We start from the raw sequence: 20,847 nt of genomic DNA, 5'->3' as shown, positions 1-20,847 counted from the left end.
CAGCAGCAGCAGCAAGCAGTGAAGAGACACTAACACAAGAAACTTAGGGAAGAATTCAGACTTGGAGGAAATACTCCATGCTCATCCCTTCATTGACTTATTTGTTGATTTAATGACCTACTGTGTGCCAGGAACTGGGAAGACAGCATCAAACAAGAAGGAGTGTGTTCTTGGAATCTATGGTAGCATAGAATAAACAGACATAGAATTAAACCCATAATTCATTATTTATAATATGTTCCCCCAAAAGAGAAACATGGGGTGCTGTGAGAGCAAATAATTGGATGGCATCAGCCTGAGTACATGTGGATGGTATCTTAAGGGCAGGAGGAATTAATCCAACAGGGAATGGACAGAGAAGGATATATGAGGCAGAGAGAGCGTAGGTGCAAAGGTCCTGAGGCAGGAGCAAGAGGAGCATGGGAAGAAGAATCTGGAGCTGGGAAGAGGCCAGATGCCACCGGACCGTGCACAGCTTCTGTCCTTATCCAACCGGAAGCCACCTTGTCTAAAATTCCCTCAGGTACAATACATAACAAACAGACATTTGACAAATACTGATGAATCACCTACTATGTACCAGACTTTGTGCAAGGTGTCTGAGATACAGCACTGCTTATATTTCAGTGAAGAAGTCAGAAATTAAACAAGGCAAGAAGGGCTTCCCTGATGGTTCAGTGGTAAACAATCCACCTGCAGTGCAGGAGACCTGGGTTTGATCCCTGGGTTGAGAAGATCCCCTGAAGGAGGAAATGGAAACCCACTGTGGTATTCTTGCCTGGGAAATCCCATGGACAGAGGAGCTATAGTCCACACGTTACAAAAAGAGTCAGACATAACTGAGTGACTAAACAGCAACAATAAATATAAACAAGAAAATAAACACACTTACATATAATCATAAACGATGTGAAGGAAGCAATTAGAGGCAGGTGGAGACCTAAACGCTGAGAATGAGAGAGCTCCAAGAAGGCCAGGAGAGAGCAGGGCAGGCAGAAAGCTGTGTTCCTCAACCTCCTGCACATTAGAATCACCTGTGCATGCCCAGTCTCTAAGTCACGTCCACCTCTTTGCAACCCCATGGTCTGTAGCCCACCATGCTCCTCTGTCCACGGAATTTCCCAGGCGAAAATACTGGAATGGGTTGCCATTTTGCTCATCAGGGGATCTTCCCAACCCAGGAATCAAACCTGAGTATCCTGCTTTGCAGGCTGATTCCTTACCACTGTGCCACCTGGGAAGATGCAGCATTTTAGAATCACCCAGGATAGCTAAAAAAGGCCAACCCCCACATCCAGAAATTCTGATTCTGCTGGTCTGCAGTGGGGTGTGGATACCAACACTATTTAAGAACTTCTAGGATGATTCTGGGGTCAGCCAGGACTGAGAACCCCTGGGTCAGACCCAGCTACTCAAAGTGTGGTCCACAGACCAGCAGCAGCCACACCACCTAAGAGCTGGTTAGAAATCCCAGAAGGGACAGAACCTCAAGCCCTTTCCCAGACCTACCGGTTTCAAATCTGCATTTTTTACAAGGTGCCCACGTTAGAGTTTGAGAATGGTTGACCCAGAGTATAGTGAGAGAGAGAGGTGTAGGTAGGACAAGGTGGGACTGGAGAGATGAGAGGAGGTCAGATGGGCTTTACTCTAGGGCCCTCGCTTCATTCCAAGTACAGCACAGGTACTCATATACCACACCCCAACACACACACACACAGCACACAGGCATGCAGCCATACCCAAATGTGGGTACCAGGCCTGTTTACATTCTGTGCTTTTCTAAAATATATTTGCACCCACATCTGATAACTTCAGGCTTCCCTAGTGACTTAGACGGTAAAGAATCTGCCTGCACTGTGGGAGACATGGGTTTGATCCCTGAGTTGGGAAGATCCTCCGGAGGAGGGCATGGGAACCCACTCTAGCATTCTTGCCTGGAGAATCCCCATGGACAGAGGAGCCTAGAGGGCTACAGTCCAGGGGGTGGCACAGAGTCGGACACAACTGAAGGAGTAAGTACTGATAACTTCAGACGCCCTCCTCAGGGTAGGTAGGGGCATCCCTATCCCATCTCTCTCTCTCTCTCTCTCTCTCTCACACACACACACACACACACACACACACACTTGCCCTTAGACTCATCCCACCCAGAGACACCCCTGCCTCACCCCCATCATACTGCAACTTAGAAAGACTCCAGTGGGTGAGTGGGCAGGGAGAATGGAGGATCTAGAGGAAGAGGCCACACCTTCTTCCTCCTGCCCAGATGGGGGAGAAACCATCACATCCACACAGGTTACAGGGAGGCAGCCAGCCTCTCTACTTTGCAGAACTAACTCCCAGGATGGAGTTTGCTCCAAACGCCAGAACTATTCTTGGATGTCAGGTGCAGTTAATGGTTGCCATGGCAACCACCCATGCTTAATGACTAGAAGAGAGTTAAAGATGCTGGATAAATGTCAGGGCCCAGGATGGATTTGCTGGGAGCAGATCTGCTCGTGCTGGGCAGAGTTGCCCAGTGGAGGTTGAAATGAGCAGTTTAGGGTAGCTGGAAAGAAATGCAGGAGACTCTTTCTCTCTCTTCTCCGGTTAGTGGAGTCAGAATGGTGCAAAATGTCAAAAAGTGTAGATTTCTACATGGACAGTTTCTACATAGACTCCAGGTTTGGGTTTGATCCTGCAACATGTTCTCAGAGATTGCAGGGGGTGTAAATCTAAGTCCAGGTCCTTGAAGAATTAAAAGATGTCACTTTATATTAAAAAAAGAAAAACTTTTCTGGAGGGTTTCCCAGGTGGCACTAGTGGTAAAGAATCTGCCTGCCAATGCAGGAGATTTAAGAGACCTGGGTTCCATCCCTGGGTCAGGAAGATCCCCAGGAGGAGGGCATGGCAACCCACTCCAGTATTCCTGCCTGGAGAATCCCAGGGACAGAGGAGTCTGCAGGGCTACAGTCCAAAGGGTCATAGAGAGTCGGACAAGACTAAAGCAACTTAGCACACATGCACATGAACTTTTCTGGATTATTTTTTTAATGAAGAGAATGCCAAATTAGTGCAGCAAAAAAGAGCCTTTTGTAAAGATGATGTCAAGAAAATGAGATGATAAGCCCCAGACTGGGAGGAAGTATCTGCCAAAGACACATCTGATAAAGGGCTGTTACCCAAAATATATGAAGAACTCTTGAAACACGTATATTACCATACTTTAAATAGATGACCAGTACAAGTTCGATGCATGAAGCAGGACACTCAAAGCTGGTGCTCTGGGACAACCCAGAGAGACAGGGTGGAGACGGAGGTGGGAGGGGGTTCAGGATGGGAGGGACACAGGTGCACCCGTGGCTGATTCATGTCAACGTATGGCAAAAACCACCACAATACTGTAAAGTAATTAGCCTCCAATTAATTAGTTTAAAAAAAAGAACTCTTAAAGACCAACATTAAGAAAACAAGGAGCCTGATTTTAAAATGGGCCAAAAACTATAACAAACATGTCGCTAAACTCAGATTAAAACAACGAGATAGCACCAAGCACCTAGTAGAACAGCTGAAACCCAGAAGGCTGACACCAGCAAAAGCGGGTGAGCAGCAGAAACTCTCATGCATTGCTTCTGGGCTGTGCTAAGTCACTTCGGTCGCGTCCAACTCTCTGCGACCCTATGGACTATTGCCCTCCAGGCTCCTCTGTGCATGGGATTAGTGGGTTGCCATGCCCTCCTCCAGCGGATCTTCCCAACCCAGGAATCGAACTTGTGTGTCTTCATGTTTACCTGCGTTGGCAGGTGAGTTCCTTAACACTAGCACCACCTGGGAAGCATTGCTGGTGAGAATGCAAAATGGAACAGCTACTTTGGAGGACAGTTTGGTGCTTTCTTACAGAGTAAATATACACTTAACCATACAATCCAGCAATCATATACCTTGGTATTTATCCAAATACTCCTTGGTATTTATATCTACACAGCAACCTACACATGGATATTTATAGCAACCGTGTTCACAATCGCCAAAAACCTGGAAGCAACCAAGATGTCCTTCAGGATGCACGCATGCGTACGTGTCGTGTCCGACTCCATGCCACGCGTGGACTGTAGCCCACCAGGCTCCTCTGTCCATGGGATTCTCCAGGCAAGAATACTGGAGTGGGTTCCCATGCTCTCTTCCAGGGGATCTTCTCGATCTAGGGATAGAATCCACGTCTCTTACATCTCCTGCACTGGGGGGTAGGTTCTTTACCTCTAGCGCCACCTAGGAAACCCGTCCTTCAGTATGTGAGTGGATAAATAAACTGTCGCACATCCGAACAATAGAATATTGTTCAGTACAGAGAAAAAGCTATGAAGCCATGTAAAGGCATGGAGGAATCTTTAAAAAAAAAATTTTTTTGTGGTAAAAGTCACATAATATAAAATACACTGTTTTGACTATACGTGACTGTACAGTTCAGCAGGACCAAGTACATTCACATTGCTGGACCTCTCTCACCAGCATCCATGTCCTGAATTTTTCACTTTCCTAAGCTGAAACTCTGTCCCCATTAAACACTGACTCCCCATTCCCCCTCTCCCCTTCCCCATCCCCTGGTCCCTGGCATCTACCAACGTGCTTTCTTTTTTTAACTTTTTATTTTGTATTAGAGTATAACTGATTAACAATGGTGTGATAGTTTCAGGTACGCAGCAGAGTGACTCTGCCATACGTATATACCAGTGTACTTTCCGATTCCACGAATTTGACTATTCTAGGTACCTCGTACAAGTGGAATCAAGCAGTATTTGTCGGCACCTGAAGTATATTGGAATGCACTTTTAAGGTTAACTTAACATATGTCCTACAAACAAACTGTATCTTCTTTTTATTCCCCCCTGTGCTATACAGTAGGTTCTCATTAGTGATCTGTTTTAGATGGCTGGATGGCATTACTGACTCGATGGACGCGAGTCTGAGTGAACTCCAGGAGTTGGTGATGGACAGGGAGGCCTGGCATGCTGCAGTCCATGGGGTCGCAAAGAGTCGGACACGACTGAGCGACTGAACTGAACTGAACTGAATGTAGCTGCTGCTGCTGCTAAGTCGCTTCAGTCGTGTCTGTCTCATAGATGGCAGCCCACCAGGCTCCTCTGTCCCTGGGATTCTCCAGGCAAGAATACTGGAGTGGGTTGCCATTTCTTTCTCCAATGCATGAAAGTGAAAAGGGAAAGTGAAGTCGCTCAGTCGTGTCTGACTCTTCGTGACCCCATGGACTGCAGCCTACCAGGCTCCTCTGTCCATGGGATTTTCCAGGCAAGAGTACTGGAGTGGGGTGCCATTGCGGAGGTGGGATAAATTGGGAGATTGGGACTGACATGGAGGAATCTTAAATGCATGTTGATACGTGACAGAAACTGCATGACGTTCCAACTATATGACACTGGAAAAGGCACGGCAAAAGGAGACAGTAAAAGGAATAGTGGTCTGCAGGGGTCAGGAGAGAGACGGATGAATAGGCGAAGCACGGAGCATTTTTTAAAATTAATTTATTTTAATTGGAGGATAATTTCTTTACAGTATCGTGGTGGTTTTGCCGTCCATCGACATGAATAGCCCACGGTGCGCATGTGTTCCCCATCCTGAACCCCCCTCCCACCAGCTTCCCCACCCCATCCCTCTGGGTTGTCCCAGAGGACCAGCTTTGAATGCCCTGTTTCATGCAGCGAACTTGCACTGGTCTTTTATTTCACATATGGTGATATACATGTTTCAGTGCTATTCTCTCAAGTCATCCCACCCTCGCCTTCTCCCACATAGTCCAAAAGTCTGTTCTTTACATCTGTGTCTCCTTTGGTGCCTTGCATATAGGGTCATCGTTACTGTCTTTCTAAATTTCATATGTATGCGTTAATACTTTGTATTGGTCTTTCTCTTTCTGGCTTACTTCACTGGCACAGAGGATTTTTTAAGGCAGTGAAAACTACTCTGTGTGATACTATAATGATAGATATGTACTGTTAGATACTTGTCTGAACCCAAAGAATATACAACATCAAGAATGAAATAGAATATAAACTATGAATTTGAGTGATAACGATGTGTCAGTGTGGGTTACACAGTGTAACCCATGTGTCATCGGTTATAACAACGGTACCATTCTGGTGGGGATGCAGATGAAGTTAAGGTAATGAGTGTGTGGCACAGGAGGGTATCAGAAATCTCTGGACCTTGCCCTCAAGTTTGCTCTGAATCTAATACTGCTCTAAAAACTACAATCTATTGAAAAAATAACAATAACTTTTTGAACCCCACAACTCCACCTGTTACATTGTAAGTGTGCCATTTACATGCTGCTTGCTGCTGCTGCTGCTGCTGCTGCTAAGTCGCTTCAGTCGTGTCCGACTCTGTGTGACCCCAAAGACGGCAGCCCACCAGGCTTCCCCGTCCCTGGGATTCTCCAGGCAAGAACACTGGAGGGGGTTGCCATTTCCTTCTCCAATGCATGAAAGTGAAAAGTGAAAGTGAAGTCGCTCACCTGGGTTAAAGAACACATGCAGGGAGCCAGGAGTAGGTTCCAAGTTGCACAATGGATGTCTCTCAGGTCTGCCAGTGTGTCTCTGTAATGCTGTGTGGTTCTGCCCTTGGGAACTGCTAGCACCTGGGAATGCGGAGGCCAAGTCCAAGGGATCGGCTGCTCTGAGCTCCCCGCTCAGGGCAGGGACTCAGGGCTGTGTGATGCTCCCTTGTTGAAAAACACACACACACACACACACACACGTGTATGGCCTCAACCTCAACCTTGTAAGAGGGAATTGCTTTCCACAGACCCCTGCAAACCCTATCTGGACCTGCTCCACAGTCAAGGTCTCACAAGCACAGAGGTCAAGTTCTTTGTGTGTGTGACAATGATCGTGTGTCTGTCTGGTTGCAGAATGTGGCTCTTAGACTCTGGTGAACCTTGGAATCCTGCAAGAGCCTGCTAACAAGCAGTTTCTCAGACTCTCCCTAACTCACTGCCTTGTGTAGAGAGCCCAAGAATACACTTCTGTTTTCCTAACAAGAGCCCAGGTGATTCTCATGTGGATGCACCCAGCTTTTCCAGGAATTCACAGAAAAAGGGTTTTCCCCAGAACCTCTGCCATGGACATTTGTTTGGTCTGAAAACGGATAAGTTCTTTGACTACTGCCAATGCTTGCCAAGGTGAGATTAAGATGATTTTTCACTCAAATGGTTATGGGGATCACCCCCCCCCCCCCCCACTCTCATAGATAATCTGATATTAAAGTAATAATAAAGTGAAGTCACTCAATCATGTCCAACTCTTGGCAACCCCATGGACTGTAGCCTACCAGTCTTCTCCGTCCATGGGATTTTCCAGGCAAGAGTACTGGAGTGGGTTGCCATTTCCTTCTCCAGGGGATCTTCCTGACCCAGGGATCGAACCCGGGTCTCTCGCATTGTAGGCAGACGCTTTACCATGTGAGCCACCAGGGAAGTGCAAAATAGTAATACTAAGCTGTTAGATAAGGAAGCACAGCACATTTCAGGATTTTTTCCACGGTATTTTAATTTTGTTTTTCAGTTACTAAGTCGTGTCTGACTCTGGGACCCCGTGAACTTCAGCATGCCAGCTTCCTTGTCCTTCACTATCTCCCAGAGTTTGCTCGAACTCATGTCCATTGAGTCGGTGATGCCATCCAACCATGTCATGCTCTGTCACCCCCTTCTCCTCTTGCCCTCAGTCTTTCCCAGCATCAGGGTCTTTTCCAATGAGTCACCTCTTCAACTGGCCAAAGTACTGAAGCTTCCTCAGCATCAGTCCTTCCAATGAATATTCAAGATTGATTTCCTTTAGGATTGACTGGTTTGATCTGTGTTGTCCAAGGAACTCTCAAGAGCCTTCTCCAGCACCACAAATCAAAAGCATCAATTCTTTAGCTATTTCAATGATATTTTGTAAAAGTCAAATATCGATTAATTTCCCATTCTCATTTTTTCCTCTCTCTGTTTTTATCCCTGCTTTCCTGGTACCACCAAACACATGGGTTAGCCTGCCTAGTTGGCAGAACTAGGCATTCTACATCAGTGCCTATGAAGTTTCAGGTGCCAAACTGGGCATCCAAAACACAGAAGTGGAGAGAACTGCTGTCTGGGCTAGGATGGGCCAGGCTCTTGACTCTGCACTTCAGAACCAGCTAGGACCCAGGCCTTGGGTTAGAATGGAGTTCCAGTTGGGCCTGCAATTAACCAAATAATTAAAGGCCACAAAAAGTTTTTACCCCAAACCCAGCAAAGGGTTTAATCAAGCAAAATGCCCAATGTCAGGCTCTGCAGAAATAAATCAGACCCAGAACTGGTGCAGAGGAAGACAGGCAGCACCACAGGCCCCTGCTCTGAGCTCAAATTTCTGCACTTGGTTCAAAGGCAGGACACTCGCTTGATCAGGCATCTCTCTCCAGGTGGATGTGGCTGGACTCTGGCTGGACCATTGTTCCTCCCCCATCACCAGTTACTTCTTCAGAAGGTTCAGGATAGCTTTCAATGATTCCTCTGATGATGCTCTTCCCTTCCTGTGCTTCTGCAAGCCCCTGCCACCTTCTAAGAGATCTTCTAAAACTGCAAATCAGATTGTGTTTCTCACCTATGTAAAGCTTTCCAGAAGCATGGACCACACACCTCTCCAGCTCCCAGCCCTGACCTCAGAGGGACTCCATCCTCTGGCTCCTTTGTGGACCTGGTCTTGTCCTGTCCCCCCCTTACTCACTCTGCTCCCTGCACTTCCCTCGATTCTAGAAACACGCTCCATGTTATCCTGCCTTGGGGCCTTTGCACTTGGGGTGCCCTCTTCCTAGAAAGTTCTTCCCTCACATCTTCAAATCTTGTCACTCAGGTAATCTTCACAGAGAAGACTTCCCTGTCCACCCAATCTTACAAGTCTCTCCCTCTCCTCCCAAGACACTCTCTCTCTCTGGGAATTATTATTTTCATGGCATTTATCACTATTTGAAATCACCTTTTCCATTTTTACAGAAACCTCTGTTTCATTTATTTATTCATTCACTGTTGGTCCCTCACCACTAGGCTATAACAGCCTTGAGCTCCGGAACCTAGTCTGTTTCATTCACTGACGAATCCGGTGGGCCCAGGACACAGCTTAATGCAAACCAGGCACCTTGGCAGACATCTGTTGAACAAAAGACTGAATCTGGATGTGCACCAACAGCAGTTCAGGAGCCTCAGAAGAGCCTGTTTCTTTCTCCTTAATTCGCTCATTCCTATTAGGAGCCATGAGCCATAATTGCTGTACCCCCAAGTGCTGTGTCTTGCTCAAAGACACCTAGTTCAGGGTCCTCATTATCAGTGAATTCATTGTCCAAATCCTGCACACGCGAGGCTGCATGGATGAGCCAGCAAACTCTGTCTTACTGTGAATATGTGACCTGACCATTCATAAAATCAATCTCTGCTCAAACACACCCCCAGCCCCATCCCACCGCACCCGTGTTGAATACCCTGCAGTTCATGGTTGCGGCCAGGCAGCCTCTCTCTCTGATTGCTAGCTCATGTCAACACGAGACCAAACAACGCAAATAGGAGGCAAAAATGACTGCAAAGTGAAAATGGGTATCTTGCAGCGTAGTCAGGACTTCACGAGATGGATGTGAAGGTTGTTGGGGATTTGGTGGCATGGGGTGACATGCCAGCCAAGGGCAACCAAGAGCCCAGCAGGAGGGCGCCGGTTAACAATGAGAGAAGAGGAAATTGACAAGAGTGATGATGCGAAAGGCGCGTCCCAGCCATTTGAATATCAAAGGATTAAGAGGAGCCCTTGAGAAAATGATGACATGCTCAAACATTTTTCACAAAAATGACCCACTTTATGATCCAGCTCTGAAAGTCAGACTTTATAATCCAGCTGGGAAAGCGAAAGATTTCGTATTGCACCATCATGCGATTGTATCAGACAAAGGGTGCCCCCTCCCACCAAAAATCCACATAACTGACTGGGCACTGAGGCTGGGCTGGGTAGGGCTGGCTAGGAGCGTCCACCCTCATCCTGAGCACATGGTCACTGTCCAGAGACGCTCAGAAGTGATCCTTTGTCAGGTCAGATGGTGCCACAGCCACCAAATTCTGCCCCAGGACTATCAACATGGGCTGCTCACAGTCCACGGGAGGTGGATGGTGGGGGACCCACCTGAAGACCATGAGGAGCTCTGCCAGTCTGATCTCCTCCCTTCAGAGGATGGACATCCTGTGGACAACTGCCCTCCATTCAGGGTCTCCCTTCAGGACTGCAAACTTGAAAAAAGGAAGGTTGATTTGAATGACTCTCTCACTTCACTGGTCTTTCTGCTCTGGGTCTGAGATTTCCCATCTTGAAGCCAAAACCACTGAAATCAGAGCTGTCTTTAGCTGACCCAGAAAAGCTCTGTCGGGCCCTTGCCCAAACGTGGTACAGCCGGCAGTCTAGGTCTGTTCCTGCTGGGGTGTGGCGGCTCCTCAGGCTTCCTGCCTGGCTCATCTCTATGTGGGATCACACGTGTGCACACGCCCACACACAGGTCTGTGCATGTATAGGCACGTCCATGTGAGGGTGGCAGGGAGAAGACACGATCTCAGCTTCCCCATGGCTTCCTCTCCCCCTGTGCCCCAAATAATTAGTAATAACATTAATAGCTGTCCCTTGGTTTGGGTTTTATGGTTTTTTTGTTTGTTTGTTTGTTTGTTTTTGTTTTTTACTGCGGGGGGTGGGATGCAACGGGAGTCACACCACGTGGCATGCAGGGTCTTAGTTCCCCAGCCAGGGATTGAACCCGCGTCCCCTGCATTGGAAGCTTCGAGCCTGAACCACTGGACTGCCAAGGAAGTCCCAGTAACTGTCCTTTGTTAACACCCTTCTTGGGGCTCAGCACTATGTTAGTACCATTTAGGGGACTTTGCTAAGACCTCAGGCTCTGAAGTTAGATCTTGGTTTTAGGCCTCAGGTTTTCTGTCTATAAATGGATTGATTGGATTAACACACACATAATAGTAACCATCGATCTAAAGCTCTAGACAAATATTAACTCTTAATCCTCATTAAATCCCACAAGCTATATACCACCAGTATTCTCAGTTTACAGACAGGAAACTGAGATACACGTAAGTTCAGTGACTTGCAACACAGCCAACACTCACAGTCAGGCAGTTTGGCTCCAGAATCCACGCTCCTCACTCCAGTCTACAACCAGCAGGAGAGCCTGCTTCATAGGGTTGCAAGCACTCCCCAAAGGTCCCTTAACTTGATGCGTGGCACAGGGGACGTCTAAACAAACATCAGGTAATATACTTATTTCTCTGAGAAGTTATTTGCAGATTATTGTTTTCTTACAGGAGACCGAGGCTCAGTGGAATAAATAACTCATCCAAGGTCGCTCAACCAATGAGTTAGTCAGTGGTGGAACAGAGATTTGAACTCAGGCCTGAGGGCTCCAAAGCTTTGTTCTTCTGACTCTGCCACTGGAAAACCTCTTTCTAAGTCAAATATATACGTGCTGAAGAGGTTGTTGTTCAGTTGCTCAGTCGTGTCTGACTCTATGTGACCCCATGGATGCCAGGCTTTCCTGTCATTCACTATCTCCCAGGGTTTGCTCAAACTCATGTCCACCGGTGATGCCATCCAACCATCCCATTTTCTGTCACCCTCTTCTCCTCCTGCCCCCAATCTTTCCCAGAATCAGGATCTTTTCCAGTGAGTCAGTTCTTCATATCAGGTGATCCAAAGTATTGGAGCTTTAGCATCAGTCCCTTCAATAAATATTCAGGACTGATCTCCTTTAGGATTGACTGGTGGGATCTCCTTGCAGTCCAAGGGACTCTCAAGAGTCTTCTCCAGCACCACAATTTGAAAGCATCAATTCTTTGGTGCTCAGCCTTCTTTATGGTCCAACTCTCACATCCATACATGACTATTGGAAAAACCATAACTTTGACTATGTGGACCTTTGTTGGCACAGTGATGTCTCTGCTTTTTAATATGCAAAGTTCATCTTTTTTTTTTTTCCCTAAGGAGCAAGTGACTTTTAATTTCATGGTTGCAGTTACCGTCCATAGTGATTTTGGAGCACAAGAACATAAAGTCTGTCACTGTTTTCATTGTTTCCCCATCTATTTGCCATGAAGTGATGGGATCAGATGCTATGATCTTTGTTGTTTGAATGTTGAGTTTTAAGCCAACTTTTTCACTCTTTTCTTTCACTTTCATCAAGAGGTTCTTTAGTTTCTCTTCACTTTGTGCCAATCTCATCTGCATAGCTGAGATTATTGATATGTCTCCCAACAATCTTGATTCCAGCTTGTGTTTCCTCCAACGCAGCATTTAACATGATGTACACTGCATATAAGTTAAATAAGCAGGGTGACAATATAGAGCCTTGATGTACTGACATCAAGGGAGTAATCTGGAATTAGTCCATTTTTCCATGTCCAGTTCTAACTATTGTTTCTTGACCTGCATACAGGTTTCTCAGGAGGAAGGTAAGGTGGTCTGGTATTCCCATCTCTTGAAGGGTACAGCCTTTATTTCTCCAAATTACAAGAATCTGACTTGTTTGTAAAAATTCCAGAAAAGTATATTCAATATTTTATAATAACCTATAAGGGAAAAGAAGCTGAGAAAAATGGATATATGTGTGTGTGTGTATAAACTAACACAGTGTTGTAAATCAACTATGCTTCAGTTTAAAAAAACTTGAAAAAAAAAAAAAGGAATTCCAAGCAAAGCAGCCTAATCCCCACTTCATGATTGTTGATGGCCATTTCCCAAGATCAGGCTGGGTGCCCACGGTACTCAGATCTGAAAGGAAATACTCAGGATGGAGACTGAGCCAGGGAACGTGGAAACACCACTTTCCCTGGAGATATGTGACAAGGCCTTTATGAGTTAAAAACACAAACATCCCATTTTCTGGGCTCCCTCCCCAGCCTGGCTGCCTCCCTTGCATGTCTGGAAGCCCATCAAGGCCATGTAGATCCTTTAGGTTACCTCGACCCTAAGGAAGAGATGGAGGCGACCTTGGTCCTTGTGCAACCCAGCCTCCGAGATATTCCATAGACCTCGGTGCTCAAAGGACAGCTTGAAGGGCAGCTGATGGACCCAGTAACAGGCCCACAAGAAGCCCTCTTCCACCCACTGGACTCCTTTCTGTTCCCCAAGCTCAATCCCAACCCCAGAGCCTTGGCACTTGCACTGCCCTTGGCCTGGAAAGCCCTTTCTCGAGCTCTTCACACCACTGACTCCTTCTCTGCACTCAGGTCTGAGCTCATATGTTCCCCTGGACCACCCTGCCCCAAGTTGCCAACCATCTCCCCCACCATCACATCATCCTGTAGGTTTCTTTACAGCAAAGTTATCTTATTCTTTTATTGAATAGTCTATAGACTCTCTTTTCCAGCGAGGATATAAATTCTGAGGACCAGAATCTTCTCTGTCTTGGCCACTAGTCAATTCCTAGGACTTAAAACAGCTCTGGTACACCGTGGGTGTTTGATAAATTTGGGGGAAGGATGGAAAGAAGGAAAGGAAGGAAGGAGGGAGGGAGGGAGGGAGCGGGAGGTTGAAGCAATCAATCTTCACAGCCCAGTTCTCATGCCTGCCCTACACCAGGTATCCATCACCTTATCACCTGTCACCAGTGGCTACTGGATCTGTCTCCCAGACCAGCCACCATCGATCCCCTTAGCACCTTGAATTACTCAGAGGACCCAAATGAGGTTTTCTTTCACTCACTCCCTCTCCTCATCTCACAAGTTATTCTACTCTGCCTGGAGCCACACACCTCCCTTACTCTGATTAACTTTTAATTAACCTTCAGATCTCAGTTTAGACATGATTTCATTCAACATTCAGTTAACACAAATCACTCTACGAAGTTATCAAGTGAGAGAATTTTTGGGTGATGAAGGAAGCGCTTTTACTTTAATCTTATGCCTTTTCTATATATTACTGTTTGAATTTTCTAACTATGTACATATATATATTCTTTTAGTTTAACAGGGGTTATCTGAATACGGAATAATGGATTGCTTCTTATTTTCTTTGTAACATTTCTCTGCTTTGAAAAAATATCCTAATAAATGTACTTTGTCAATGTCAGTACCACAATGACTTAATTATTACAGCTTTGTTTTATGGTTTAATATCTTACCAGGAGCCACCTTCCTGACTTCTTTCATTCATCTGCTATTTTTTTCATAGTGAATTGCCTCCAGCTTTCATTACCAAATAGACTATTCGATCACCTGGAAAGAAATGATCATTTTACCCTATTTTTTATTGTGTATAACTCTTACTTCTGTTTTATTTCTTCTTGTACCGGAGCTTGTATAACCATGGTACGTAATAGAGGCAATTGTGGGCATTCATATCTCGTTCTTGATTGTAATGGGACTATTTCTAGGGTTTGACCTTTGAAAAGGATTGTTGGTTTAAAGGAGGTGCCTTCCTCACAGGAAAGAAGTGTTCTTCTATTGTCAGAGCCAGAGATGAGCCATGAGTGTAAACTTCTCTGCAGGATGAGGCTTGTTGTCACCCCAAATCCAGTCCTCGTAATTACACGTCAACACTTCAGGAAATCTCTCTTGGGTCTCCCTGTCATTCCAAAGCTCTTTTGGGGGTCCTGAGGTCTGTGAGCTCTCACAACCTAGCTGCCTATGTGCTCTGCTTGGGGTTCCCATCACCTCTCACCTGTAACTGCTGGTCTGTCTCCTAGACCACCCACCACCGAGCCCTCTCCTGGTGAACCACATTCCTGGTTTCTGCTTCTCTCAGCCCCAGTGTCTTAGCCTCAGCTGTACTAAGACAGTGCTTATCTCTGTATCCTGACTTCATCCTTGCAGGGTACCTGTTTTCAGCATCTCTCTTGGCTCCACCCTCAGCAATTCATGGGCAAGTCCAATCCCATCCTTTGTTTTCCTTAGATTTTACTGATGTGGGGAAATACTGATGAGAAAATATAAGTGAGAATAAGAACAGCAAAATCTTGACTTTTTAAAAAAAAACTATTCGTGTGTTACAGCCTGGGGGGTGCGGGGAGAAGGCTGGAAGGAAACATACCGAAATGCTAAACAGTGGTTATTTCTGGGAGCTGGCAATATGCTACTTGTATGAATGGCCAAGTTCACTTTTTGATGAGTGTATGACTTATGGTGCCAGCAGCTTCATTTTGAGTGTGGAGTCTTCCTCAGGGAAAGTCTCGATTCCCTTTCCTTTTGTATTGCTTTTTAAAATCTCATCATGGCACCAATGTGTCTCTTCTGGTTCTAAAATACCTCCCCAAGCCAATGGTAGGAATAGTTATAATTTATTGAGTTCTTACTATGTGCCAGGAACTATGCTAAGTGCCTTACATCATTGCCTGATTAAGAGTTCTGTAGGAACTGCTGAGTACAGCGCTACTATTACAGCCTCGATTAATTCTCATGACAACCTCATGAAGTTATTATTGTTATTATCTTCATTCTGTAGGAGAAGAAGAAATTGAGATTTGGAGAGGTAATTCGCCACAGGTAGCTCAAGTGACGTAGAGCCGACTTTGGCCAACTATAGAAACTCACATCCAGTCCAAAGCTGGGGAGGGGTTACTGATCCCTAGGTGCTGGGGATTGTTTTCACATGGACACATGGGACAGAGCGCCCCATTGCTCAAGAGAAGCTGCTAATCAGATTTTCCTGGGACATATCCTGAATTTTAAATTGCAGCAATATACTTATAAAAATATACAGGACTTCCCTGGTGGTCCAGTGATAAAGAATCCACCTGCCAGTGCAGGGGACATGGGTTCGATCCCTACTCTGGGAAGATTCCACATGTTCAGGAGCAACTAAGCCCATGAGTCACAGCTATTGAACCTGCACCCTAGAGCCTGGGAGCTGCAACTACTGAAGCCCACGTGCCCTAGAGCCCATGCTCTGCAACAAGAGGAGCCGCCGCAAAGAGAGACGCCACCTACCCCCAAGCCTCCCCAACTAGAGTAAGCCCACGAGCAAGCCCACATGCAGCGAATACGACCCAGCACGGCCAAACGTAATTAATTTAAAAATATTATTAAAATGTAAAATCAAAATACAATAAAATACAAGTGGGAAACAGAACATAAACAGACACACCAAACAGAACATTCTGCAGTCCAAATTTGCCCTAGATGAACATTATCTGCTTCAGAAGCTCCAGCTTGGATTAAGTTCTCCAGCGCCAAGAAGGCCCATTTGTTTCCCATTTTCGCCCCCACCGCAGTTTGTACACAGTCCATGTCTCACTCTTTGCAACCTCATGGACTGTAACATACCAGGCTTCTCTGTCCATGGGATTCTTCAGGTGAGAATACTGGAGTGGGTTGCCATGCCCTCCTCTAGGGGATCTTCCCAATTCAGGGATCAAACCTACATCTCTTATGTCCCCCGCATCGGCAGGTGGCTTCTTTACCACCAGAGCCACCTGGGAAGCCTCCTTAGGCAAACAGTCAATAATTTTGGCTTTGCTGTCTCTACCACAACTACTCAGCTCTGCCATTTTGGCACAAAAACCGTAAACAAACGGGCATGGCTGGGTTTCAATACGATTTTATTTACAGACTCTGAAAGTTTAATTTCGTCATTTTTTTTCTCTTAATGTGTCATGAACAACATTCTTCTTTTGATTTTTCCAACCATCTACATATGCAAAAACCAGCCTCAGCTAGTAGGCTGTACAAAACCGGTGATGTGATGCTTTAGACAACTTAAAATTCTTGACCGTTTCTCCAGGAGCCACTGGTGTTTGCTGGCTCTGCGTCCTAGTGTCAAGCTGCCTTAAGCCACCTTAGGTAAGGTGCATTTCACAAGCAGATGCGGGCATGTGTGTAAGCTCTCTAGTCCCTTGTGGTTCTGACTGGTCTGATTCAGTAGTTTTCACATTTAATCTTCAGCTGAACTTTTCCTTCCTATGAAATCTCTTGTTGAGAATGTGAAATAGCTATTAATAGGTGGTCCTACAACCACGCTTCTTGCCCTGCCCAGTGGACTCTGATATAAATCCTAGAAAAAGCATGCTGCTGCTAAGTCGCTTCAGTCATGACCGACTCTGTGCGACCCCATAGACGGCAGCCCACTAGGCTCCTCCATCCCTGGGATTCTCTAGGCAAGAATACTGGAGTGGGTTGCCATTTCCTTCTCCAATGCATGAAAGTCAAAAGTGAAAGTGAAGTCGCTCAGTCGTGTCCGACTCCCAGCGACCCCATGGACTGCAGCCTACCAGGCTCCTCCGTCCATGGGATTTTCCAGGCAAGAGTACTGGAGTGGCTTGCCATTTCCTTCTCCAATAGTGGATGGAAGAACCACCATCCTGTGGTCTGGTTTATAACAGTGGATGAACCATGAAATGGTCATAGAGCCATCTGGCAAAGGACTTTGCTTACGACTCTAAAATGTGTTGAAGACAGTGCAGTTCTGAGTAGTGATTATGACCTTGGCTTGGGAGTCTGAAAGACTTACATTTGAGTGTGTCACTTGTACCTGTGTCCTTGGGGAAATCACCTGCTTTATAGATTTCCTCATCTGTGAAATAGGGCTCATAATACCAGGTACCTCACCAGGCTGTCTTGAGTGCTAGAGAGGATAAAACCTGTAAAGTATTTAGCATGGCATGTGGTACACGGTAAGTGCTTCACATGTGTGACTTATTCTGATTTGTTATCCAGCCAGGTGGAAGGCAGTGGGGCTTAAAAACAAACAGGAATCTGTGGCTGAAAGTCTCAAATCCAAACAAGAAAAAGGAAGGCCTTTTCTCAATATCAGGGAAGGAGTTCTGAGTTTGTCCTTCTTCCAAGAATTTCTTTGAGTCTTCAAGCCTTCTCTCCAAGACTCCCCTTCTTGGTTCTGAGTCCCTTCTCTACCTGAATAGTGGAGAATCAGAACCGAGAGAATGGGCTCATATCGCGTGGCATTTTCTGTGAAATGCCTCTGGTTTGGGGCATGTTGTAGTGTGGGTTAAATGCATGGCACTCCTCAAGACAAGGAAGCAACCTAAATGTCCATCAGCCGAGGAACGGATAAAGAGGATGTGGTCCGTATACGCAACGGGACGCCACTTAGCCATTTAAAAGGATGAAATGATGCTGTTTGCAGTAACACGGATGAACCTAGAGATTATCATAGTCAGTGAAGTAAGTCAGAAAGACAAAGGCAAATGCCATATGATACTACTTATATGTGGAATCTGAAATATGACATAAACGAATCTCCACAAAGCAGAAACAGATGCACAGACATACAGAATAGACTTGTGGTTGCCAAGGGTCAGGGTCGGGGGAGAGGTAGGGAGAGGGATGGATCGGGAGTTTGGGATTAGCAGATGCAAACTGTGACATATAGAATGGGTAAGCAACAAGGTCCTACTGTATAGCAAAGGGACCTATATTTAATATTCTGTAATAAGACATCAGGGGAAAAAATATGAAAATTATATATATATATATATATACACGTATAACTGAATAATTTTGGTGAACAGCAGAAACTAACAGAACATTGTAAATCAACTACACTTCAATAAAGCAAAACTTTAAGAATATACATGACACGGGACTTCTCTGGTGGTCCAGTGGCTAAGACTCTGTGCTCCCCATGCAGGGGACCCAGGTTCGATCCCTGGTCGGGGAACTAGATCCTGCATGCCACAACTAAGATCCTGTGGGGCCAAATAAATAAATAAAATGTTTTTTTTAAATGCATAGTGCTCCTATTATTATCAAATAATGATAGACATAGTGTAATGGTAAAGCCAGATGCAAATATTGACTCTTCCCTTCACCAGCTGTGACAACCCTCTCTCCTCTGCAATCCTGCATTGGCTCATCATCGCATGTCAGTGTGAATAGTCCCTCCCTCCTAGGGTGGTGGATGAGAGTAAATGAGAAGAATGTAGGTTTCAGCTCTATGCCTTGCCCGCTGGAAGCACTTCAAAGGTGCTAGCCATTATAATGATGCGCCTAGAGCTTTGTAAAAATTATCTTACTTCATATATGATCTTATTTAATTCTTACAGTAACTACTCTGAAAATATAAGCCCAGCTGTGTGTGAATGTAAGCCTTGTCTGCGGTCCTTGACACCACCTGGCCCCTCACCTCCGAGGCATCTCTACAGGCAGAGACAAGAACAATAAGGCATAATTTCATGCTGTGTTGTGGTGAGAGGTTCTGAAATTGTTTGTCATTTATGAGAACTGGCAGAGCCATTAACTGCCCTGGGAGACTGGCTAATTGGCTAGTTAACAAACACCTACAACGATTATCAAACACCCGCAATGAGTTAACTCAGGCTGATGGCGAAGGAAGAAAAGGAAAGAGAAGGCTGACAGTCATTTCCCCAGGATATACGCGTGCAATTCGGTCCTCCTGAAGGAGTAAGCCGCACAGCAGAGCCCAGCAAGCTGTGGTTCCAGGCAAGGGGATCATCAAAGGGACTATCCTATGTTATCTTTCAGGGAGAGTGGGTTACTCCGAATCCGTGCCTGGAATCCACACTGAGGAGTCAGCAGACCTTGACTGTGTTCTGGCTCACCACTTACGCATTTGAGCGCAAGCACAGTTTTGTTTTGTTTTTTTTTAATTGGAAGTTTATTGCTTTACAATGTTGTGCTGGTTTCTGCCATACAACAACTCGAATCAGTCATAACTATATATTAATATATATCCCTTCTCTCACGAGCCTCTCTCCCACTCCCCGCAAAAATATTTATTTGGCTCCTTGGGGCTTTGTTGCAGCATGAGGGGGTCTTAGTTCCCCTGACCAGGGATCGAACCCAAGTCTTCTGCTTTGCACAGTGGATCCTTACCCGCTGGACCACCAGGGAAGTCCCTAAACACAATGCTATTGGCCAGTTGTTTCATCTGTAAAATGGGACGGTAAGTTTATATATATATACACACACATATATGCCTACCCACTGGGTTTTCCCTGGTGGCTCAGCAGTAAAGAATCTACCTACAGTGCAGGAGCCACAGGAGACACATGTTCGATCCCTGGGTTGGGAAGATCCCCTGGAGGAGGAAATGGCAACCCACTTCAGTATTCTTGCCTGGAGAATCCCATGGACAGAGGAGCCTGGTGGGCTACAGTCCATGGGATTGCAAAGAGTTGGACACAATGAAGCAACTTAGAATGCACATGCGCACACACACACATGTGTATTCCACTTTCTTTTCCCCTTTCCCTTCATTGACTGGGAAAAAATAACAGCTCTCATGATGAGTGCTTATGCTTCCTAGCTCTTTGCCCTTCTAAATAGATCCCAGGATCATGCAAAATCTAAGCAGAAAGTTTCCGTCTCCAGCTTTATTTATTTTTTTCCTCTACTAATCTCCTTTTTGTGCCCCAAGAAAGACGCTGATTGACCCACCAAGGCAGAACCCACAAGTCTGAAGGATCTTCACTGTGGGAGAGAAGAAGCCCCAGGCTGGGCCCAGGTGCTCTTTCTCACCCCCTCCCCCGACTCAGGGCCACACTTGTTTCCACAGGGACTTTCCGAGGCGTGTGCAAGAAAATTGATCACTTCCCGGAAGATGCTGACTACGAACAGGATACAGCTGAGTATCTCCTGCGTAAGTTTCCCTGACTTCCAGGGTCCCCCTGGCGGGAGGGTGGTGAGGAGGGGTGCCCTGCAGTCACCCAGCTGCCTCTGAGTTTGAGGCTCCCAATACCTAGCCTCAGAAAAGGATATGTGCAATGAAGCGTCAGGAAAATCTTTGCTACTAGACAGAGACATTCAGGCAGTTCTGATACCTAAGTCTCTTTCATTTCCATGAACTAGAAACAGGAAAAGAAAAAAAAAAGAAAGGTGAATCAAACCTCAAAGTT

The 20,847-nt window shown here is 45.9% G+C and overlaps 1 protein-coding gene across 1 annotated transcript in view; it reads left to right on the top strand.

Moving 5' to 3' along the window:
- The window catches only part of CACNG3 (calcium voltage-gated channel auxiliary subunit gamma 3), a 97,082-nt gene that overhangs the window by 63,404 nt on the left and 12,831 nt on the right, over nucleotides 1–20,847 (top strand). The window contains exon 2 of the mRNA XM_052635913.1: nucleotides 20,508–20,591. Within this exon, the coding sequence (XP_052491873.1) occupies nucleotides 20,508–20,591 (84 nt within the window). The remainder of the gene's footprint in view (nucleotides 1–20,507; nucleotides 20,592–20,847) is intronic.

The sequence above is a fragment of the Budorcas taxicolor genome, chromosome 2 (assembly GCF_023091745.1).
Source record: "Budorcas taxicolor isolate Tak-1 chromosome 2, Takin1.1, whole genome shotgun sequence".
Taxonomy (NCBI): Eukaryota; Metazoa; Chordata; class Mammalia; order Artiodactyla; family Bovidae; genus Budorcas; species Budorcas taxicolor.
Note: the sequence above shows the minus strand (reverse complement) of the source record. Positions and strands in the feature narration are given on the sequence as shown.